Raw genomic sequence first — 24,283 nt, forward strand, 5'->3', positions numbered from 1 at the left:
ACCAAAAAATTAGACAATAGGCGCCAAGCTTTAAAGATACTATCCACTGTTTGATGGACTGCCAAGAGAGCTTATTTCTGTCATCTTTAAGGGAATCAGCCTATTGCAAGGTTGTAAGTCTTATGGTGTTTTAATGGAATAAAATTAAAATAAATGTTAATTTTATTACATACACTTTCTATTGTGTTATTCCAAACCTGAATGACTGATGCTTTCAAGCTACGACCCTAAAATTATTATGAAAGTGGATAAATCATTATTTTGTATTCACTTAGACAGATTCATTCTCATTTGGACAGACTAACTTTTGTAGCAATTAACAGCCTAGTGGAGGAGATGATTATCGTTGAAAACATCTTCAAATTTGTTCTGTTCCTCACACAAAGCAATCATATATGACTTCAGAAGACATGAAATAGTCTTATGAACCATTATGTGACACTTTTATGGTATGGTACTTCTTTGAAGCTAGAAGGTCTGTGTAATGGGGACTAATATTTCAATAGTTACCAGTACAATCTACTTTTGTGTTGCACAGAAGAAAGTAAGCCATACAGGTTTGTAATGACATGAGTGAGAAATGATAACAGAACTATTCCTTTAACATAATCCCAGGAAATATCCTAAATTGAAGACGTTCTCCAAGTAAACTGAATGTTCTTTAATTGTTTCTGTTTATCCTCAAAGGTCCTAATGTGGTGTTGGTAGGTGATCAAATATTTATTTCATGCAATAAAATGGAAGTTAATTATTTAAATCATACAATGTGATTTTCTGGATTTGTTTTTTAGATTGTCTCACAGTTGAGGTGTACCTATGATCAATCTCTCCATTCTTTGTAAGTGGGAAAACTTGAAAAATCGGCAGTGTATCAAATACTTATTTGCCCCACTGTATATGTTGCGTTGAGAGGTTTATTTTGTTGAATGATTTTGATTCCTCTTAGTTTAGTCTGTACACTGTAATATTGTTTATAGGTGTGTGTTCTGCAAGTCATTGCATTCTTTATCGTTATGTGTTTATATAAACTCAAGGGCTTGTTGGTTAACTGGCTATTGTCAGATTTGATCCTGCTTTTGTCCACAGTAAACAACTTTAGTCTTCCATGAAGAAGCCTCAGATTTCCTTCCCAAGTGTTCTGAGTATGACGCAATATGACTTGAGAAAGAAAAGGAATTTTTAGACATTGAAGTCTTGTAACACTTCACTACCCACTTCTTGGTAATAGTTTCAAGATTCCTGTAATGTTCTTTTTGTTCTGTCACAACGTGTTCATATTTTAATGTAGACTGTAACCAAATAGGAAAACCATAAGATCTGCTGTAAAAAACAACAACCTTTTGAGTCCAGTGGGGTCTGAAATAACAGGAGAAAGTGCTTCTAAAATGCCTCTTCAGGGCTTTTTAGTTGTTATCCTAGCAGATTCTTCTGCTTATAGCAAAATTGAATAAATTCAAGAACTTGTCTCATGTTTGAGTTTGTCAGTTTTATTCCATGTTACAGTCAGTATGTGTTTTATAATTTATAATAGTGTTGGCTCTGGAAGAAGGGTCTTATTTCATTGTTTACTGAGTGTCTTCAGTGTCAGAATGACTTGTGCAAGAAGAGACGCAGATCAGATACAGCTGGTGGGTGGCATGGCTTAGGTTAACTTAAAACAGTTTTTATTGGGATCTGCAGTTTAGATGGATAGATACTTGTATCAATTCCATGAAGGAAATTGTAGTGCAACAGCAGTTAATCAACACCGCATGGCACAGGGTAGTTCAAAACGGTGCATATGCACTTAATATATTAAAAATACAGGATACTCGAACAATTTGAAATACTCTTTTAAAAATGTCAAAATTAGAGATTTTAATTGTTATTTCTTGTTCCGTTTAGCATTCCACTTAATGATTCTGGTTCCTAAATTATTCACTTAGAATCCCCCCCCCCCCCCCCCCCCCCCCCCCCTAATTTTAAAGGAGTAAATAAATGAGTTGATTAGACATGGTGTCAGTTTGTAGGTTGATCCCAAAGACTAAATCACCGTGTGTTCTCTGGGGAATTCTGAATGTATTTGTTTCTATAGCGGTGTTCTGTTTGCAGTGTTTTGATTCTGAAGCTCTGCCCACATAAAAAGGCAGTAATTGCTCCAACAGTTGACTACAGTCAAAGTCATTTTTCCTGAGATAAAGTTCCCTATTTAGCACTTCTGCGATTAGCCAACAGTGGTTTGTGAAAAATGACGCTAAATAGGCGTTCTAATGGAAAGCCAAAATGGACTTTCAGCTGTTATAGTATGATGTATGAGAACAGATATCAGGCTACCTTGCCACAAAACCCATGACTAATGCACACCATGTACAATTGAGATTAGAAGCCACACGTTCTAGTGTTTTCAGTGAGTAACAGTGTGGTTGAGTTAAGATGACGCTATAGAAGTAATGTTGCTCAGTGTGCGGTTTTAATGGCTAAGAATGAAGCCTTAAGGCTAACCGGCCCCTGCTGGACAAATTTGCTGTATGTGAAATTATGTAAGATGAATGTTGTGAAAATTGTTTTCTTGTAAACATTACTTTCATTAAACCTTCGGTGTGCCTGCTTACTAGGCTCAAAACAAAGGTGACTTGATTTTCTACACACGTATGTTTATGGAAAACAGCATTCTATAAGCTGTTCACTTGATTTTTACAAGTGGGAACCACATACATATAGGATACTCAAACAATATATATACATTTATGATCCATGAATAAAACGCAAATACGGTCAATTCAACCCTTTAGGCCTGAAGGCCTATTCGGTTATAATAGATATAGATATACAGGGAATAGAAACAGGATTCAAATTGCTGTATCGCAAACAGACACAGATGCATATCAGGGTCTGCGGACATTTAAAAGCGGTGTGTTTGTGATGGTGAGCTGCGGTGGCTATCTATATTTGTTCTCTTGCAGGTCTTCAGTCATCTTCATTTCAGCTGATCTCTTCTTGGGCCTTTGGCTGATGTGATTTTAAAAGCAGGCTATATGACCTTTCATCTGCTTTTGTTGGTTTTCGCCACTACATTTATCATGGTCTGCCTTATGCCAGTGCTTTCAGACAGAGTCACTGTTTCTTTTCCGTTGCAGGATTCATTCTCTGTTAGAACGGAAAGCTAAGATTGAAATATAATCCTCTTATCATTTTCAGTACAAGATACATTCAGATTTTCCTTTTTATGGCTTAGTTTTTTTTTTTACTTTTAATTTATTTTGACATTATTCAATTTATTATCCAGACATGACTGTTGTATAATGCAGGTTTTGGTATTATTTACAGGAATATTCCAGGTTAAAAAGGTTAAATAAAGTCATCATGAAAAAAGTTATCATGAAATCATAATTGACTTAATTTACTTTTCTTATGGTGCACGTTCCTGATTCATGAATGCCCATTATTGCCAAAGGGGGAAAAAAATTCTAAATAATCTTTCATCAAAATCTAATAATATGCTCTGCCTCCTAAAACCTTCCTTGAGGCATTCAGGTCTGCTATAGAACACCCATTTTTCAAGATTCAGTATTTATTATAAGTGCTTTTATTTCTTAATTTCTTTTTACTTATGAAGTGCAATTGAACACTTTACTTCTCTGCTTTTTGATTGTTTTTCTTAGGGAAGCAGCACAGTAGCGAATTTTCCCGTTTGATTGCCCAGGTCAGAGGTCATCTGGAGACGTCCAAGAGAGCACCGATCAAACAGGAAAAGAAGTCTGCAGAGGAAACAGACTCCAAAGGTTCCATTGTCTTCAGTTTCTCTTCAGATTACACTTAAAGATGTTACATAAGACTTATTTCCACATATTCTTGTTTGAACATTGGTTAAAATTGATTGCCAATTTGACATTGACATTTTTTAAATTTAGAAACTGCATATAATCACACATTTGAATAGTTGACATTTAATTAGGTTATAGAATTTTCTATAATCTCCAAATGTTTTCATAATCTTGACACCGTGTTGGAAATGGTTGCTACCACTAGGGTTGGGCCGATAGACGATGCCAACTTACATTCAGAATTTTTTTCACATTTGTTTACTAATATCATCCAGAAGTCATGGTGGGAGTATGTAAACCTCTACAATTATCAGTTCATTTAAAGTAGTAGGGTTAAAGTAGTTAAAATGACATAAAAAGCAGGTGTGAATTTGTGAGTTGCTGTGGAAGCTGAGTCTATCAAGGAAACACACAGAATGGTGTGCATGGCAGGATAACAAGGAGTGTGCATGGCAGGATAACAAGGAGAAAGCCGCTGCTTTCCAAGAAGTCAATGTTGTCCGTCTAACAGTTTCCACAGACTCCATGGGTGAGCCAGAAGACTGTTGGCTAAATGATTTGTGGACTGTAAACAGATGTTTTTGGTTCAATGAGAAGTGTTACATTTGGCAATAAAGAACTTGCGTTCAATAAGAAATTTTATCTCAACTGTGAATCATGATGATGACAGTCTAATGATTAGGGGCTGCTTTGCGGCTTCTGAATTATAACCTTTGATGGAACTATAAATTCTGCATTGTACCAAAAAGTTTTATAGGGGAATGTCAAGACGTCAGTCTGTAGACTGACACCTTGTGTTAAGGACCAATTAATCAATCTAACATTCAGGACTGATCCAGAGTTTTTGGAAACATTTGGTTGCATTATTGCTTTTCTGAAAGCAGAGGATCACATACTTTTCCACAAAAAGGTTCATTCTTAGACCATTTTACTTGATAAAGAAGTGAAAATATGCAATGTTTTGTTTTAATTAAGTGAAGTGAAGTGACATTCAGCCAAGTATGGTAACCCATACTCGGAATTCGTGCTCTGCATTTAACCCATCCAACGTGCACACACACAGCAGTGAACACACACACACACCGTGAACACACACCCGGAGCAGTGGGCAGCCATTTTATGCTGCAGCGCCCGGGGAGCAGTTGGGGGTTCGGTGCCTTGCTCAAGGGCACCTCAGTCGTGGTATCGAGGGTGGAGAGAGCGCTGGACATTCACTCCCCCCACCTACAATTCCTGCCGGCCGGAGACTCGAACCCGCAACCTTTGGATCACGAGTCCAACTCTCTAACCATTAGGCCACGACTTCCCCGTGGCCTAATGGTTAAATTAAACTAAATTAAATTAAATTATAGGCCTATAAGAGAGTTAAATTAAACTCTCTTTATCACATTTTAGGACTTAAATGTTGAGGAACTGGATGCAGAAATAAAGAAACTTTATAAACATTACAAATCTACCACCACTGTAGTGACAGTTACTATATACAGCCTATTTTATTCACACACAAACACGAAGCATAAGTATTTTTGTGCGCCACCTCAACAATTGCAGTAAATAAGGGCCTGTAGACCCCATCACCTGCTCTGATGATAAGGCACGAGTCTCTTGCTGTTATCAGCAAAGGATATGTGGACTTCAAAGTCAATAAGCAGTTTGCAGTGTAAAAATATTCAACATGGCTCTCTAGATTGGTTATCTCTTTGTCAGTCAGTGCCATCACAATTGGTTCATTTGCAATTGATTTTGTAATTGTCAGTTCTGTAGTAGTGGTTGTGTAAATGGAGATTTCAGCTCTGTGGTGATCAATACAAAAATAATACCCTTTTCTACACTCTAAATGTTCACATTTTATATATATATTGTTCCTATATAGTGTTTCTATATATACACTGGACAAAATTATAAACGCAACACTTTTGTTTTTGCCCCCATTTTTCATGAGCTGAACTCAAAGATCTAAGACTTTTTCTATGTACACAAAAGGCCTATTTCTCTCAAATATTGTTCACAAATCTGTCTAAATCTGTGTTAGTGAGCACTTTTCCTTTGCCGAGATAATCCATCCCAGGGATCAACGCTAAGGATTTTTTCTACTGGCCTGGTTCAAATTTTTACTTGCCGTCAACATTTTCACTGGCCCTGACACAATTTTTTTTTTATATTTGCTGTTATCATTGTTTTTGATCTCTGTTATAATAAGCTTATGACACCAATATTTTAGATACCAAAGACATTTTACAATTCTCTTTCAATTTCGATACCACAGCAAAAATCACTTGCCAAAAATAAACATAAATATAAAGGTTAAACATTATTAAAATTGTATAGCACAAATAAACATATGCCTATAGCATCAATATAGAAATTAAATGATGCTTGAGGTTTTTATGTTTGTATATGTTCGGGTACAGAAATTGAAAAAATCACACATTAAATAAGATTTGCATATTTTTCACTCTTTGTTGCACCTTGATTTTTCATAGCCACTTGAAATTAGAGGCAGCCACTGCATTTTAATCATATGCAAAAAAATAATAAAATAATAATAAATATATTATATTTTGTATCATTTCAAAATAAAAAACAGAATGACCTGACTTTAGCTTTGTGAAATTATGCCACATAAAACATCTGCATGCATGACTCAGAAACAGCAGGTGGGCTGAATGAGACGCGATTTCACTCTCTGCCAGCAGGTGGCGCTTATACAACAACTCCTTGGTTACCACTGCAAACAGAGAAGCACTGCACATATTAACATTAATTTAAATGCATTATACGGAGACAAAATTAAAAGGGAACGCCATTTCTAAAAACAGCCAGTTGCCCTCAGAAATATTAATATAAAATTCAATATTTAGATTTTCTTCCTATATTTCACGCATCGTGAACAGTGATCTTGATCTGACTGCTACAGTATTTGTTTCCTCTTTGCGGTCGTCTCCAGCGTCCCTGGCCTTTGTTAACGGCCGTTTACAGACTAATTATAATAATAACGTAACATTTCCACACAAATGGCATTTGGAAAATGATTGCAGTGCAATTTGTGTGCAAGCACAGGACAGAGATGGTCTGAAATAAAACAAAATGTGTCCGGTCGATCGGTGCATCTGTACTCCAGTGTATAAATTAGACTAATCATTGTTAAAGCTACAAAGTTGCTTACCAAGATGGGTATTTTGACATACTTTAGTATGTATTTGCCCGTTCAGGCCGCTCGCGCGTGTTAGAAACGCGGCTGTCTGCGCGCGCTGTTCACACAGAACAGAACACTGCAAGCGAGTACAACTAAATCGTGTTGTCTTTAACGCAAAAATGCTTTTTAATCGCTTGAATTATTTAATTAACAAGGCTTTAATTAACACATGCATCCACCTCACAGGTGTGGCATATCAAGATGCTGATTAGACAGCATGATTATTGCACAGGTGTGCCTTAGGCTGGCCACAATAAAAGACCACTCTAAAATATGCAGTTTTATCACACAGCACAATGCCACAGATGTCGCAAATTTTGAGGGAGCATGCAATTGGCATGCTGACTGCAGGAATGTCCACCGGAGCTGTTGCCTGTGAATTGAATGTTAATTTCTCTACCATAAGCCGTTTCAAAGGCATTTCAGAGAATTTGGCAGTACATCCAACCGTCCTCAGAACCGCAGACCACGTGTAACCACACCAGCCCAGGACCTCCACATCCAGCATCTTCACCTCCTAGATCGTCTGAGACCAGCCCCCCGGACAGCTGCTGCAACACTCGGTTTGCATAACCAAAGAATTTCTGCACAAACTGTCTCAGGGAAGCTCATCTGCATGCTCGTCGTCTTCATCTGGGTCTCGACCTGACTGCGGTTCGTCATCGTAACCGACTTGAGTGGGCAAATGCTCACATTCGATGGCATCTGGCACTTTGGAGAGGTGTTCTCTTCACTGATGAATCCCGGTTTTCACTGTACAGTGCAGATGGCAGACAGCTTGTATGGCGTCGTGTGGGTCAGCGGTTTGCTGATGTCAGCATTGTGGATCGAATGGCCCATGGTGGCGGTGGAGTTATGGTATGGGCAGGCGTATGTTATGGACAACGAACACAGGTGCATTTTATTGATGGCATTTTGAATGCACAGAGATACTGTGACGAGATCCTGAGGCCCATTGTTGTGCCATTCATCCATGACCATCACCTCATGTTGCAGCATGATAATGCACGGCCCCATGTTGCAAGGAACTGTACAGAATCCCTGGAAGCTGAAATCATCCCAGTTCTTGCATGGCCAGCGTACTCACCGGACATGTCACCCATTGAGCATGTTTGTGATGCTCTGGATCGGTGTATACGACAGCGTGTTCCATTACCTGCCAATATCCAGCAACTTCGCACAGCCATTGAAGAGAAGCTGACAACCTGATCAACTCTATGCGAAGGAGATGTGTTGCACTGCATGAGGAAAATGGTGGTCACACCAGATACTGACAGGTTTTTGCACCCCCCAATAGAGTAAAACTGCACATTTTAGAGTGGCCTTTTATTGTGGCCAGTCTAAGGCACACCTGTGCAATAATCATGCTGTCTAATCAGCATCTTGATATGCCACACCTGTGAGGTGGATGGATTATCTCGGCAAAGAAGTGCTCACTAACACAGATTTAGACAGATTTGTGAACAATATTTGAGAGAAATAGGTCTTTTGTGTACATAGAAAAATTCTTAGATATTTGAGTTCAGTTCATGAAAAATGGGGGCAAAAACAAAAGTGTTGCTTTATAATTTTGTTCAGTGTGTGTAGCATAGTTGGTGTTAGCATGACTCTTGATGTGACATGCTATGTTGTATTTTTTGAAAAACAAAATACCAGCCAAATGGTAATGTTTTTTTTAACTCGCCAAGACCCATTTTTATTTTATGCCCTCAATGCATCTAAAATATACAAGAAAATATTAGCAAAAAAAAATAGAAAGAAAAAAAAATTGTCAAGGGGTCTTTCCACAAGATTGTATTCTGGTGGTGTATTCCTAACTGTATTTTTCTTTCTTCCATGTCTTTCCATGTAATAGGTTCACCAAACAGCATTCAGAACACTCCCCAGCCTCTCGTTTCTGGCATGCTGAAAGTAAAGAGTGAAGAGATGGATGGAGTAATTGAGCTTCCATCAAGATCATCAAGCCCTACAATCAGTGAAGTGTCAGTCAGCAGGTACTTTTGTTTGAAAGCAAACCATTTCCATCCTTGTATTTGGAATAATTTTAGGTGGTCGATACTTAGAGAGAGTTCACCCAAATGGAAAATTCTGTCAATTACAAACCTGTATGACATTCTCCTGCAGAACACAAAAGAGGATATTTTTGAAGAATATTAGTAACTAAACGGTAGTAAACACTTTACATTTGCATGGGCAAAAAAATTATTTGGGTTTTTTTTGCGCACAAATTTTTATTAAAATGTTTTATAAGCAAAATTCTTTAACAAGAAACAGTCCCTGACATGTAAATCTGCATTTAGGACATTCACTGTACCCCGACTTTAAAACATTTTGTAAATGCATGCACTTTGAAATCATGTGTTTGCTAATTAACTTTCATGTGGAGAGATTTTGTGGGAAAGATCTGTCAGCATAGATAGTCATTCATCATAACACAGTATTTATTATTCAGGGCAAGTTATGTCTGAGAAGTTTAATTTAAGAATTTCTTTATTTTATTTTTTTTAAATAGTCAAGATGCTTGCAAGATGCTGTCTTTTCATATTTCTTTTTGTTATACTTAGAATCCATTAGGTGTATGTCTAAATGTAGCCTTGATAACAAGTATGCTTTTCATTTAGCCACAAAACATTGAATAGATCCTTGGACTTGCTTTTACTTTTCTTGGATTATGTGATGAAATGAATACCGTTCGACCACAAACGCTTTCAAAACCCTAACCTGAGGGCAATGTTCCTCCCTGACTTTCTTTCTCTAGTCCACTTCAAATACTGCATACGTCCATCTCTAGTATTAAATATCTCTGTTATTGGAATCCTATGATTGAGAACACGTTCAGGTGTGGAAACATTGTAAATCATTTCCAGTTCCCCTCAATGCTCTGTTCCTGACTGTCTTGCACAGTTTTTCATTGGCTCACTTCCTCTGTCAGAGCAGATGAGCCAATTTCCTGCTGTTTTTAAAGCAATATTGACAGGTCTTGTGCTCCGCAATCATCCTGTGAGCCGTTAAGGTCAAAGTGTGGGATGTTAACTTTGGCTGAAAGGAACCTGTCAGTCATTGAGGAAACAGATTCGAAGAATATTTCATTATCTCGCAGGCTTTCACATACTTTGATATTTAGGTGATTGAGAGCTCCTTATTGTTTTTCTCATTAGGTTCTATTCAGTCATTTTGTTTCTATTGTTGGGTTCATTGCATTAGCTTTGCTTTTTTGAAAACGGCTTCTGTCAAAGACAAAAAAATTATTTGAGCTCACAATAAAATTAGCAGCATAAAGGGCTATGCCATCAATCAAATACATATACTGTATGTATTAAATGCATTGAAAATTCAGGGGATGAAATCATAAAGTATTGAAAATAAGTACTTACTCTATGAAAGCTTTAATGTAATAAGTGGCTGTGGTCCAGTTATAAATTGGTCATGCAATTTGGAGCCTAGCTGTGGCGCATTTCAGAATTTAAATAAAGCCTTTTTGAGGCAAATTAATTTGGCATTACCTTGAAAATGGTTTTTAGATGCTATCAAGGCTGCCAGTAGCACCCTTAGTATATCTGATCCTGAAATGTACCATTTCTGAATCCACTTAAAATAGTGATGCCACCGATAAACATAAACATGGACAAGAAGAAACCTCAACCATCAGAGACAGTTTTACATATTTTTTCCAACGTTTATTGTGCCTCACTTTTTTACATTTACTTACAATCGACTGTCCTTACATAAATAACAAGCCAAGTTCCTTCAGTGGTTTCAATGGCCATTAAGTAAGCATTTTGAAATGTCGTCCTTTGTGTCCCTCAAAATGCTTTTTACACTTTGTATGTGAGCAGCTGCTGTGCGTTGCAAAACAATACCCTGGCCGTAATATTTGTTTTACACATCCATTTTTAATGGTGTTATATTTTGGTCCAGATTTGTATTTTGTTTTGATGCCAGTATTAAATTCTCCTGAGAGCTGTCACCAAGAGTCATGTTATTAATCATAATGCAAGACTGTGGAATTTAGTTTTAGGTGAAAATGATGTGTAGAATGTGTGATGAAGTTCATCAAACGGGGTCTTTTCATTATCAGTGTGTTTTTGTTGACGGAAAATATAGACTATGAGCTAATAACTTTTAACCAGATTTCATAAGAATATTCATGCCCGGTCACGTTCATCTTGAGACTGAAGAAAGTCATTTAGGGAATTGCAAATATGTAACCTTTGTGTTTACGAATGAACTTGAATAATCTTTGCCATTGTTGAACTGAAAAATGAGTCACGTACTCACTACTTTACTTTCTCAAGTGTCGCCCTCATTGCTTGGCTCTACATGGCGGCCTTTGTAAGGATTTGTAGATTAATGTGATAAGATGTTATGTGCACAGGCCTGCTTGGCTCAGGGGCACTATAATTTGATGTATTTGTTTTATTAATTTGTAGAAGGCCTCCAGTAACATGTTCCTCGTTGTGTCTTTAGAAAGTGGGTGGACCGTTTTAACAAGGTGAATGATAATGAGATATGCATTTTCATTTGCGCCGTATTCGTTGGCTTGCCAGACAAATCTATACATTTATGTGTGTATATGTATGTATATATGTGTCATCTTACTGTTTTTCCAGCTAGTGCCTGATTGAGGTCTGACTAGTTGATTAAAAAAAAATTAGATTTGTTGCGCATTACTGTACATCTTGATGTTGTGATTCACTGTCAAAAGAGTTTGAAGATTAAGGTAAATTTTAGCAAAGCATTAAACCCCCAATGTTGGCAGCTCCACTAGTGTAAGGACACAAATCAGAGCTGATAAGATCTATTACAGGCTCATACTGGAGTCTTGGGATGGTTGGTGTTCTGCTTTGGTACTCTGGGTAATTAACTGATACTAGAAACTTATTCGCATGGATGATTGTTGTTTTCTAGGGATTAGTTTGTATATGCTTATTAAAATATTGCAGACCATGAACCGCATATGCTTGATATTTTTCAAGATACGGAACTTTGCATGCTGACATTTTGAGTTTTTGTAGTAAAAATTAGATTTATGATTTTTTTACACCTAGAGCACTATTCTAGGGCATGTCCTCTGTTCTGTACTCTTTTCAACTTCTCTCCCAGTTTGTTAAATCTTACAGATGAAGTCTTACTCATAAAATAATTTAGGATAGGATAAGAGTGTGTATATTTCTTTTTTTGTTTAAAAAGTTTTTGGTTGTTTCGTTTCTGATTATTGTCAAGGAAAGTCTGAAATCCCAGCTTCATAGGTTGATTTGATCTGCTTTGTGGCGTTTATTCACCCAGAAGTTATGTATTTGAGTGCTTTTGTTGAACCGTGACATTGAGGTGATTCCCAGGTGTAGAGCCAATCAGAATGCTGGAGGTACGAAGAGGTTTTGAAGTTCTTCTCCCTTGAAGTTTCAGTGGTAACATGACCTCTGCGTGTCCTGTGAATCAGCAGGAAAATGCCACTTTACCATTTCTGTGGTCTTTATATGTTATAAGAGGAGCTGTGTGGCTCCTGGTACATACAATGAACCAAACATATTTCTGTTTTGCAATTGAATAATCTTGCTGTTTAATAATCATGTTATAAACAGCAGTTTCAGTGAAAAGTTACAAAACAAAGGAGTTTCAGAATTTTTGGTATTTGACTTGGTCCCTTCTCTTGCTTTGATAAGAGCAGTGAATCTGTGGAAGCAAGAAATTGTATCTCTTTTTTTCATACAGGAGTTTGTATTTGATCCGTTTCTGTCCTGTCTTTTTTCCCTCTTGTAAATTTCGTGCAGCTTAATCTTAGCTCTTCTGTCTCTGCTTGATCCCTGAATTTAAAACAAACTTTAGTTTAAACAGTGACAGAATGTATTACATCCCGTTCTTATTCAGGGCAGAAACAGATGCGTTTGGCTGCCTTGTTGTGGTTTTGTATTATGTGTCTTTAATACATGTGGCTTCTTCTCTTTTTCTTGTTTTCTCTCGTCCTCTAAATCATCTGGGTCCTTCAGTGTTGCTAAACAGCTCAATTCAGTCCTTGAATCTTCAAAGCTTTAATATTAAAGCTGCTAGAGGTGGCAATTAAACTCATCTTTATAAAGATTGCAATTAATAACCATTATGTATCAAGTCAAGTCTGCTTTATTGTCAATTCTTCCACATGTACAGCACATACATGCCGAGAATTGAAATTGCGTTACTCTCAGACCCTTGGTGCATACAGTTAACATTAAACACTGACAGTAGATGTTCAAATACAGATGAATACAGTTTAAACATATGTACATACAACTATACAGATATACAAATGAGGACATTGTAGAAAAATAAAGAAATAGATAAAGTGGCATAAGGGGAAGCCGATACATGCAAACCGAAGCGCCCCAAAGGGGACAGATAAAGTCAATGCAGAAATTTCAAATGGATCTTCCGATGATCTGGGCTCTTCGAGGATGATGTGATTGTCTCCCAAATCCGATTAGAAAACAAAGTTCGTAAGTCATCACTGATATCCTTAGACCAGATAGTTGTTATGGACAATGGTCTGCATGATTGTACGAGGAGAACGGAGCAAACAACTGAAGCAGAAACAACAGAATTATCAGTTAGGATCGGGGAGAATTACTTTTCACAAGGGATGTACAGGCAATTCTGTCAGCATTATCACCATTTCTGTCTAAAATGGAAATATTTACCTTTCTTCAAATAGTTATCAAAACACCTTTTAGTTTTATTGTCATTTGCAGCGAAAGAGACCACCTCCTAATATTTATTATTGCATCTATGAACAAGCAATGTCAACCTTTTTTCATCGTAGTAGTTGTAAAAAAAAAAAAAAAAAAAACTTGTACGTTTATGAGGGCCATTTAAACCATTGACATTACAACTTATTATTTTAATTTCAGTCATTACTATCAAACAAATAAGTGAACAAATGAGAGAAAGTAATACCACTGCAAATGAATCAGCTCAAGTCTGCCTTTAAAAACCCATTAACACAAAAAAACACACCCCATAAAACTTTTACAGACTGGGGTAAAAACCCCAGGCTGCCGCCCTCCCCTGTCTTAATCAGTGACATTAACATGACAGCCTGTACAATTCTTTATAAAACCGCCATTAGCCCTATAAGAGAACAGAATAACTTCAAATTCACACGATTGATAAAGTGGGGTTAAAAAAATATGTATGTATATTTTCCATAATGAGGAAGCAATCATTAATAATTGCATCGAAAACTGTACATTAGTGATACCAAGTTTCTTAGCTTACATGAAGAACTGCCAGTAGCTGATTGATACATGAAGTTCTAGATCAGTAAATCAGAAGTCAAGTCACTCTGTATTATCAAAATTCCCCTCTGCCCACAAGTGATGTGATCCAGATCGGTAGTGACCGTTTCAGAAAGCTGATCGTGCCTTCAGGTAGTCCCAGCTGGCAGAGATTACTGTGTCTGCTGCGGTCTTGTAAATCAGTCACCTGCTGCTCGAGGGCATCCAGATGGCCAGTGTGTTCTCCTATCACTTTTTTCTGCTCTCTCGGTTCCCCAATTAAAAACTCAACTTTAGAGCATATATTCTGGATTGTAGTCATGTGAGAGGTGAATTCGGTACGCATTGCTGCTAATTCAGCCTTCAAAATTTCCTCAGATCGCTTTATAGTGATCGCCATATTGTCAACGGCTCAGCTCGCCACGGCTGTTGTTTTTTCTTCTTAATTGGTGAGGATAATGGTGAAAGATAAGCGAGTTTCCGACTGTGTGACATCTCCAGACCAATGACAAACGAAAAAACTACCCCAAATGTAAAAAAAAAAGACTCAACCGTAAAAGACGGTAATATACAAGGAGCTCAGCTAATATGCGACTTGGCTCATGAAAGTGTCATGTGATCATGTGATTCTCTCAATATTTGGATTTTTTTTTTTTTTTTTTTTTTTTTTTTGCACCCTCAGATTTCAGATTTTCAAATAGTTGTATCCAGGCCAAATATTGTTCTATTCTAACAGGGTTCGTACAAGGTGCTTTAAGTGCTTGAATTTGACTTTTTGAAATTTAAATCCAGGAAAACCCTTGAAAACAGCCATATTTATGAAAAGGTACTTGAAAAGTACTTGACTGTTTAAAAGGCAGTATATGAAATTGGTGTTCATTTTAGTTTTCAACAAAAACAATCTTTTCTCGCTAAATTAACGATGCAGCGCATCTAAATTCAGAGCACTTCACCTGGCTACCCTGCCCACCCGCGATCTCGCGATATCAGTATAAAGTTGAGTTTGTGTAAAACCTTTGATGGTGCTTGCATTATATTGTTCGGTCTTTTATTGCATGTGTTGTTTATTTGGGTTTCATTTGAACGTGTATAAATTCTGACGCGCTTTGTGTTGTACTGTTGTCATTTACAAGAGTGAAGCACGTCTCCATCTCAGCAGCTCGGTCCACAAACTCTTCCTTTGCATATGCTGTGAGTTTGTTCATCTGGGAAAACAGTGCGCGTTATCTCACTAGATGTATAAAGTAAATATTTTAGAAACCCATGCCAGCACAGGGAAATACATCAACATATTTCTATATCCGATTTGTTGTACATCGTGATTTCATAATAAAAGTTCAAACCCTCTCTCTGAGTTTGCATGTGACCAAATATTGAAATTATATGGATTTAAACGTCATTGAATCACGCTGTAAAGTGAAACTGAATCACCAGGCCTCCGGCTCCCTCTGCACGTATTTGTTATAAACTTATAATACTTAATGTAGTTAAGTTGGTTATGCTCATATGTAGTATAGGCATATTACTTTATGTATTTTAACAGTGTTGTTCATTAAAACCCTGTGATTACTTGGTTTTTGATACTTTATTCAAACCAGTTATTATTGTCTCATCATTAGCTTAATATATATAAATGTAGTCATACTAAGGCCTGCTTTTCACTTAGGTCAGCTATCAGATTGCTAACTTGTCAAAATAATCAGTAGATTACTTATTCAGCTTTCATATGATGTATAAATCTCAATTTTGAAAAATTGACCCTTATGACTGATTTTGTGCTCAGGGTCACACATTATAGTGAACTCTGCTGGATCATATGAAATTGAAGGCTGAAGTAATGGCTGCTGTGCATTCCGTTTGCCATCACAGAAATAATAAAATATACAAGGAAAATTATTTTAAATGTAATCATTCGTAGAATTTACAGTATAGCTGTAATGCAACATTGGTTAATAGACAATATCAATAGACATATCATGTCTCATGTTCTTGATGAATGTTCTGCACTGGCTGTAGTTGTAGGCTTTTCTGTTATCCAGTGCTGATTTTCCCATGTAAATTTTTTTGCTACTTTCAGCAATAAACACGCGGTCTATTCTTTGACAGGATGTTGTCCCGCAAAAATCCCTGCATCCAAAGTCATCTAATGAAGGCTTAGAGTCTAGCGAGTTGTTGTTGGCATGGGTTGTATCCCTGTAGTTCCAGCACATCTGGAGTGCGTAAGGCCTTCTTTCAGCGAGGGATTGCTCTTCTTTGATAGAGTAGTGCCCCCCGCTATGAGCCACTCACTGGGGGATAAGACTCTCAGGCAGTAGCTGCTCTTTCCAGTTCAGTTTTTGTCTAGAGACAAGATATTCCCACCTGTTACCCTACATCCCGCCTTGAGGATTCACCTCAAACTTTATAAATGTGGTATGGCTTTATAAATGTGGTATGGAAAATTGTACTTGTGGGATAGTATTATGCCAGATGTGATATTAAGACTCTGTTGTCATGATGAGATGAAAAAAAAAATCTGTTGAAAGAAACTGTTCACTGTTGAAAGAAATTCTTCAGCCTAATTATTGAAACCAGTCCCCTTGGATTTAAAGAATCTCTATTAGCATTAATCCATGTAGACATCACCTAATGAAATGTCAGTAAATCATACCTACATTTCACTGCTGGTTATACTCTGTATGATTGTGTATGTGACAAATAAAAAAAAATCTTGAGTTTGTCTTTAAATCCAGTTTTCTTATGAATATCATTTACAAAGGCTTAGCAGACTTTTGTACTGGAATTTAACCAACATCTGACCACATGCGTTGGTTATCGTGAGAGATGCTGTCAGAACTTTGTACTGTAGTTGTCAGGTTTTGATTTTTATTTATTTATTTTTTAATGAAGGAAATGGAGGACATTTAACAAGCAACCTTTCTATTTAAAATCCAATTATACATAAGTTAAGTTTGATAAATATTAAATTTGTACTGGAGATCATACTGGTTGTGAAGCTTATCAACATGCATAAAAAAAACACTTGCTTACAGGGAACAAGAACATTTGAAAGGCTTTTATCTGATGTTCTCTTTCATAATCATGAGGTTTGCCCTATTTTGGTTGAGATGAGGTACTTTAGAAAAGTTAATTGTATGCAGTATGTCCATTTTACATATCTAGTCATAGTTAAATGAACACATTAACACTTTGGCTTGTCTTTGTACTGAGTGTAGACAAATACTGTATAGCTGTTCCAGTAACATTAAAAAATAACTCTCATTTCAACCACGCATGTCACAGACGTTTGGACTGATATCTATCTGATCAGTGCCTAACATAAGCAATAGCAGAAATGTTGCTTGATTAATGTCCCGGAGTCTCTTTCAGAAACTTTTCTCTCTTAGCCAGAACAGAACTGTCATCTTATTGGTGAAGTGAATTCTCACCACTCTGTCATCTTACTGAAGTAGTCCAGGGCTGAAACCCATACTTCACATACTTCTACTAAGTACCAAAAATATGTATTGCACTGGTGATAATAAAATTGTTCATAAAATGTCATCTGAGAACCGTTCAAACCAGTCAGATTAGATTTATTTGAAGGATTTTTGGCCAATATTATTCCAAAATGCATGCTTAGGAAATCATCTGTAAATAATATGTGATTTGGGCACCTTCGACATACTGTTTTCAGATTTGGGCCGAATAAGCAGTTGACCTATGCAGGTTTTTGAAAATTGAATGCATTTAATTTACTTGCTGTTTACCGAAAATATTTGACGACAGAAAATTTCTCAGAGTTTTAAGGTAGATTTTGACACTGATACAAATGGGAAATGTCATAATTATTTAATAATTAGCTAATATATATCTATGTAACTAATGATCCTTAGTCAGAATTTATAAACTATAACCTGTAGCATATCCTTACAATAAAGAACCTATTTTTCGTTCCTTCAAAATGTAAGAATCTAGCTTAAACTTTGAAGCTAGTATGAAAGACTTGCTCATCAAGGTCTCAGTCGTTTCATTTTTTCTCTTAGAAGTGAAATGTTATCTCATAGCGGTTTCTTACAGCCTGTTCCCAAACACAGGAATGTTCAAAGATTTTATGCATTTCCAGAATAGATCAGCCTTTTAACGCCCTCCTCATTGTTAATGAAATCCCTCCACTCAATCTCTGTTTGGTTAAACCTTCAAGACATACGGCTGCCTTTGTGTCCCAGGCGATGTCATTCGTTCTCCTTTTGAACTGGCTGCTTTGGGAGCCATAAGCAAGCGCTCAGTGTCACTCACTGTTTCTCCAGCGCTCTGTGTAATTTATGAACCAGGGGACTGAACGGGCTGATTTGTTTGTGTTTTCCTCATTAAGCATATGGATCAAATATTTGCAATGAATAAAATATTCTTCTATGGCTCTTGGAAGGCTTATCTGCAGGCCTTCAGCTCCTGCTTAATTGTTACAATAAATCTCTTCAAAGGCATAAAGAAGGGAGGAAGCATGTGGAAGGAAAACAGTGCTGGTTTATTTGAGTAGCACCAAATCCCACACACATTCTCCTCTCAACGTGCAGCTGAGCCAATTAAATAATATGCATTTAGTTACATAATCAGGTATTGGCACCATCTATGGAAGCCCGTTTCCACCATTAAATAAAAAAAAAAAAAAAAATGGTAATTGGTACTTTTTGTCACAAATAAAGTCAGAATTGTGAGCTATAAACATGCAATTCTAACTTTTTTCCCCCTAAGAATTATATGATATAAACTCACAATTGCTGGTCATGAAGTCAGAATTGTGAGAGATAAACTCGCAATTACATTTTTTTTTTTTTTTTTTTTTTCTATTCAGTGGTAGAAACGGGCTTCCATAACATTCACTCAAGGTTTTTTTATTTTTGTTTTACTTTTTATTCTGCAAGATGCATTAAATTGATCAAAAGCTACTGTAAAGACTTTGCCATCATAGCAATAAATAAACATTTTAATTCACATATATTAACTTGCCTGCACTTTAGATCTCGACATGTAAAGCACACCTAAATGATTTTGTACAATGTGACCTTGTACCATCAGTTTTCACATCATTCTCTTAAAACCAACATTACACTTTGTAATCTTCAATGTGGACATATGCCGCATTCATTCTCATTACTTTTTATGCACTATTCCGTCCCTTACAGAGTAATACCTATCTGGAGAGCAGTGGCTGTGCTATTTATATATGTACACTGATATGAAATCTGTCCATATTTGCAGTTCCTTTTGACAGTGAAGGTCTTTGTCATGCATTGGATTGTATTCAAGCTATGAAGCCATCTTAAAGCTCCTCCATTTCAGATGAGGCGAATCAATTTGTTCCATTTGTTAGGAGCTGATCTGGAAGATATTAGGATCATTGGATATTTGGATAAGCCGTTGCAAATGTCTTGCTAGTAATCCAGAGTCATAAGCCAGAACCTGCAAAGGAACCAATGCATTTTCAGCGTTCTCTGCTGATTTGTTAAGCTTATCCTGGGGGCTGCCTTATGGCGCCTTTAGCTAGCATAACGAAAACATCTGTTTCAGGCCTCTTAGAGCCTTACAGAAGCCCGTGGTCGTGAGATGTTTGCTTCATCTGTCATTAAGCACTGGGTGATCTGCCAGAAAAGACATCTCTTTCACAGTTTGAATTCAGTCAGTATCCATCATCTCTGGATGATTGCCTCACCTTTGCACCCATTCCAATTTATCATTTAGGTTATATATTTGAGTATGTTGAGTAGTAGGGGAAGTGGAGCAGGGATGCAAACTCTGATCAAGTGGCCACATGGCTATCAGCTCCTACATTTGACTACCTTTTTAAATCTTTATAATGCAGCATGCATAATCCTTCGTAAAGGCCACAAGGCCAATAACACATTGATTTAAATAATTTAATTATTTTCGTATTACTTTGCTTAAATTTCACAGTTGTTAAAATGAGAATTTATATTATACACTTGTATACTTTTTTTGTTTTTTCTCCAAAAAAAGTGTTCAAATAAAGCGATAATAGATGGGCCCCCCTTGCAATGTCGCTGCAGATCCCTGTTGAATATAGTTGATTTTTATTTATTTTTTTTGTGATAGCATTTGTTACACATTGTTTGTATTTCACTTTGAACTAGTTTCAGCATTAAATATTTTCTGGCTAAAGGATGAAATTCTGTTTGGATAACAGTGTGGATTCAAGTATGTTTTGGTTTTCACTTTTACTCCACATTTGGATTTTAGTTCTAAAGTGCCCCTCAAAATGACTTTGTTCTGTTATAGGAAAAAAAAGAAAAAGTGTATTGTTTCGAAGTTTTCAAAGTGTGTTATCTAAGATGATCTGATCTTATGGAAAATAATAGGATATTGTGCAGACAAGGCATGATTACTAACCAGAAAGGACAAAGAGAAATGGGCAAAGAAACTGCATTTCCAGTAACTGAGACACTGCACATACCAACGTGAAAACGAATGCAGACGAGTCCCTCTTAAATATAAAAGCATGTCCTTGAAATGCAGAGGAATTACAGTCCTTAGAAATACTGGTCACACTGTGAAATTGGACTTCATCCATGATTTTGTTTGTGAAAGGGCATTTGTTAGGCCCTACGGCAACAGCAGTCAGTGATGTGAATTAACACTTGCCAAGCATCCCATGCATGTAAAACCAAAAGAATATTTTTAGAGTTAAGGTTTTAATGTTTTTTTTTCTTCTTTACTTAACATTACTGAGCTTAATGAATGCAGTCAACACTACAGTTTGTGTAAAAATTGGAAATGTAATATTATTCCCTTTTCTGCCATGTCATAGAGTCCAAATAAGCGTTAGTATCTGCATTTTACAGTTACTTTTGTTATCAGGGTTGTGTACAAAATGTGTTCTAAAATTTTAGACATATTTAACTGCAAAGAGTTGGTAAAGAGTTACTCATGGTGTTAATTTTCTTTAGCAGAATAATTTCAAGCAGTCAAGCAGACAGAGAAATGGAGAGACACGTCTGACTGATTTTAGAAAGAAATACAAAGTTGTAGCGTGGGTGTTGTATTTTATATGTGCATTCACGCTGTAACGCTTCACAGCAAAACAAGAACTCAAACGCAAATTGAAGACAAACTGGCTAAATTAACGAGGGGCTCAGTGAATGATTGTCTGAGTGTGAGATCCGGAGAGGAAATGGCTTTAGTCTATTGCATTTTTTTTTTTTTTTTTTGCAGGCTTCACCATCTCTGTGGATACCATGCTGCTGCTCAAATAATGAATTTAGTTATTTAATCATCATTAGTCTTAGTGCTGTTGTTTTTCCTTACATGTGTCTGTTTTAAAAATTATAATAAAAAGGCTTCCATAAGGGAAAATATGGATGCAGTTTGTGTAATGTGTCATGACATGCAACTTAATGTGTAAAAGAGTTTTTACACTCTGCATTATTCTTTATAATGATTATGCAGTAAAAGTCCATTCAGGAGAGAGATCAGTACCTCGTTTTAATTTGATTATCTCTTTATGCTCGATTTAACCTGTACTTTGCTGTAGTGCCAAATGGACCAATTTCAATGTGAAATTCTCTCTCTAGACACGGCGAGTGAGTTCTCCTCTCCAGAAGTCCAGAGCAGCCTGTTACAGAGAGAAGTCTCCATTCCCATAAGGAAGGTGTTTGAAGACCCTGTGAAGAGACACCCCCAGTTCATTATGTAACAAGAGTATAAGTTTTGAGTTTTTTCTGAGCAGAAGTATGTGGTTTGAAATCTGCCATCTTTGCATGTGAGTGACTAATTACATTGGAGTTGGAAGAAATGAACATCAGGAGATCACAGTCCATGATCCTTCACTGGCAACTATCCCGTGGCATTAAAGGAAGGAGATTGGTCAATTTTTTTCCTGTTTAAAAAAAAAAAAAAACATGTTTGTGATTAGTTTGTAGTAACGGCATCTCCCAGCAAGGACTAACAGGCTCTAAAACCTTGACTCTGCTATTATGTATTCAGTGTTATGAAATGCTTCTTACCTCCTGCTTTTGAACTGTTCCCAATTGTGCTGTCAAGAGTAATAAATAGTGAGGGCTTCCTGTGCTCAAGATTTCTGATGCTCATCCAAGCAGATAAACGAACTCAAGCATGCACATGCCTTGTAAACAATCCTTGCATGTAAGTCCTGTCACATATTTTTTGTATCAGAGATCCACTGTACACAATTATCTTAATGAATACATGACTAAAAGCATTCTTTCGGTGGATTGTCAAAGCTAAAGCTGCACTTCATGTTCAAGAGTTTAAAAAAAAATCACAGACCAGTCTTCAGTACAGTAAAATGTATGATGATGTGTAAGATTGTGTGTAAGAAAATTAACATTATATTATTTTGATATAAATTTTTTATTTTAAATGGAAAATAGAAGGCATGAGGAAAGCCAAATGACTGAAACATTGCTAATAAAATTTGTAAAGCTGCAAATTCTACAGGTTTTTTTTTTTCAAGTTTTAGAATAAAACATTTGTACATGTTAATGTTGTGTATATGTAAACAGCAATTTAAATAATGCTGCTTTCACGTCCTTGAAGAAATGCTAAACTACTTCTCAATGCTGCCCACATCCCTAGTCTCAAATGTTTTTGTTCCTATGGCAAGGCTCAATACCATAGTGTTTATGTACAACTTTGTTACTGATGACTGCAAATACTTAATCACTACTTTCTTTCACCTCTATATGCTCTTGCAAAAATATTTAAGAACAAAGAAAGCCCACCACTGGCTATAAAAACATTTAAATAAATGTCAGTAAATGACATTTCAAGCGGTGTAAATGTGAGAGGCTTAGGAGACTGGAAAAAAACTCTGCACCATTTGCAACCCTTTAATGGAATTAGCAAAAATTATTTGCATTGGACACACATTTATGTAAAAGGAAAACAGTAACAGTGACTCACTGCAGATGTAGCAGTTCAAGGCCCTTATTCGTTCATTCTGCTAGTTGATTTCTTGTGCATTTCTTTTGAACTTACACTCTTGTACTTGACATATTTCTTACCGCATTTCTGAGAGTGATTCTCTACCTACATAATATACAGTGTTGTAACCCCCTCTCCTTTTCTAGGGGACGGCAGTTGTGACATGTTGAATTTGCCTGTCATTCATTGGTCAAGTGTTCACCATAAGCTGCTTTTAAATTGATTTTGTGTTTGTTTGAATGTGCACTGTAGGGGCAAGATAATTCAATCTACTCCTAAGGAAAAACAACATGGAGGAGAAGGGATTGTAGGTAATAAAGAGCGGTTGTGTGTGCGGTCGATAAGGTAATTGAAAACAGAATGCAAATACAAAAGTGACGTATGACAGGCTGACTGCTTCTTCACAATTGCTTATTGTGTTCACAAATGTATAAAATATGTTTACGTGTAGTCCGCAAGACAAAATAATAGCTGAATTTATAAAAGAGTTTACAAATGTGCGATTCTTAATATTGTTTCACTACCTTTATCTCCTCTTCTTCCTCTGGTGGTTGTTCATGAGCACTTTTTTCCTGTTTTTCAGAAAAATCTTCCAGGTTCTGCTAATTCTTTGGTTTTCCAGCATCTTTTGCATATTTGAAGTCTTTCCAACAGTGACTATGATTTTGAGATCCATCTTTTTACAATGACAACAATTGAAGGAATTGTACGCAACTAAAAGGTTCAAACATTTGCGAGAAGAAAACAGATGCAAAACATAAAGCATTAAGATCTGGGGGTGAAAACTTTTGATCAGGATGAAAATGTGTAAATTTTTCTTGTTTTGTTTAAATGAGACACATTATGCCCCATTTTACAATAAATAATATAAGCCTCAGGTGTCCCCAGAATGTGTCTGTGAGGTTTCAGCTCAAAATACCCCACATATCATTTATTATATCATTTTGAAAATGTCAATTTTGAGTGGAAGCAGAAACAGGCTCTTTTCGTGCATGTCTCTTTAAATGCAAATGAGCTGCTGCTTCCTGCCCCGTTTCCAGAATAGGGCTGTGCCTTTGCAGATAATACCTCGGATACTCTGCTAAAAAACATCTGCA

General features: G+C 36.6%; 1 protein-coding gene across 2 annotated transcripts in view; it reads left to right on the plus strand.

The window, feature by feature from the left end:
• The window catches only part of LOC306844845 (E3 ubiquitin-protein ligase RAD18-like), a 35,432-nt gene extending 11,739 nt beyond the window's left edge, over positions 1-23,693 (plus strand). Inside the window, exons 10-12 of one of the 2 annotated variants that reach the window (XM_079377257.1) lie at positions 3,642-3,761; positions 8,855-8,993; positions 21,815-23,693. In XM_079377257.1, the coding sequence (XP_079233383.1) occupies positions 3,642-3,761; positions 8,855-8,993; positions 21,815-21,827 (272 nt within the window). In that variant the 3' untranslated portion in view covers positions 21,828-23,693. The remainder of the gene's footprint in view (positions 1-3,641; positions 3,762-8,854; positions 8,994-21,814) is intronic. The other variant, XM_079377256.1, reaches the window with a different exon arrangement.
• The last annotated feature ends 590 nt before the right edge of the window (positions 23,694-24,283 follow it).

The sequence above is a fragment of the Barbus barbus genome (assembly GCF_936440315.1).
Source record: "Barbus barbus genome assembly, chromosome: 25".
Classification (NCBI taxonomy): domain Eukaryota; kingdom Metazoa; phylum Chordata; class Actinopteri; order Cypriniformes; family Cyprinidae; genus Barbus; species Barbus barbus.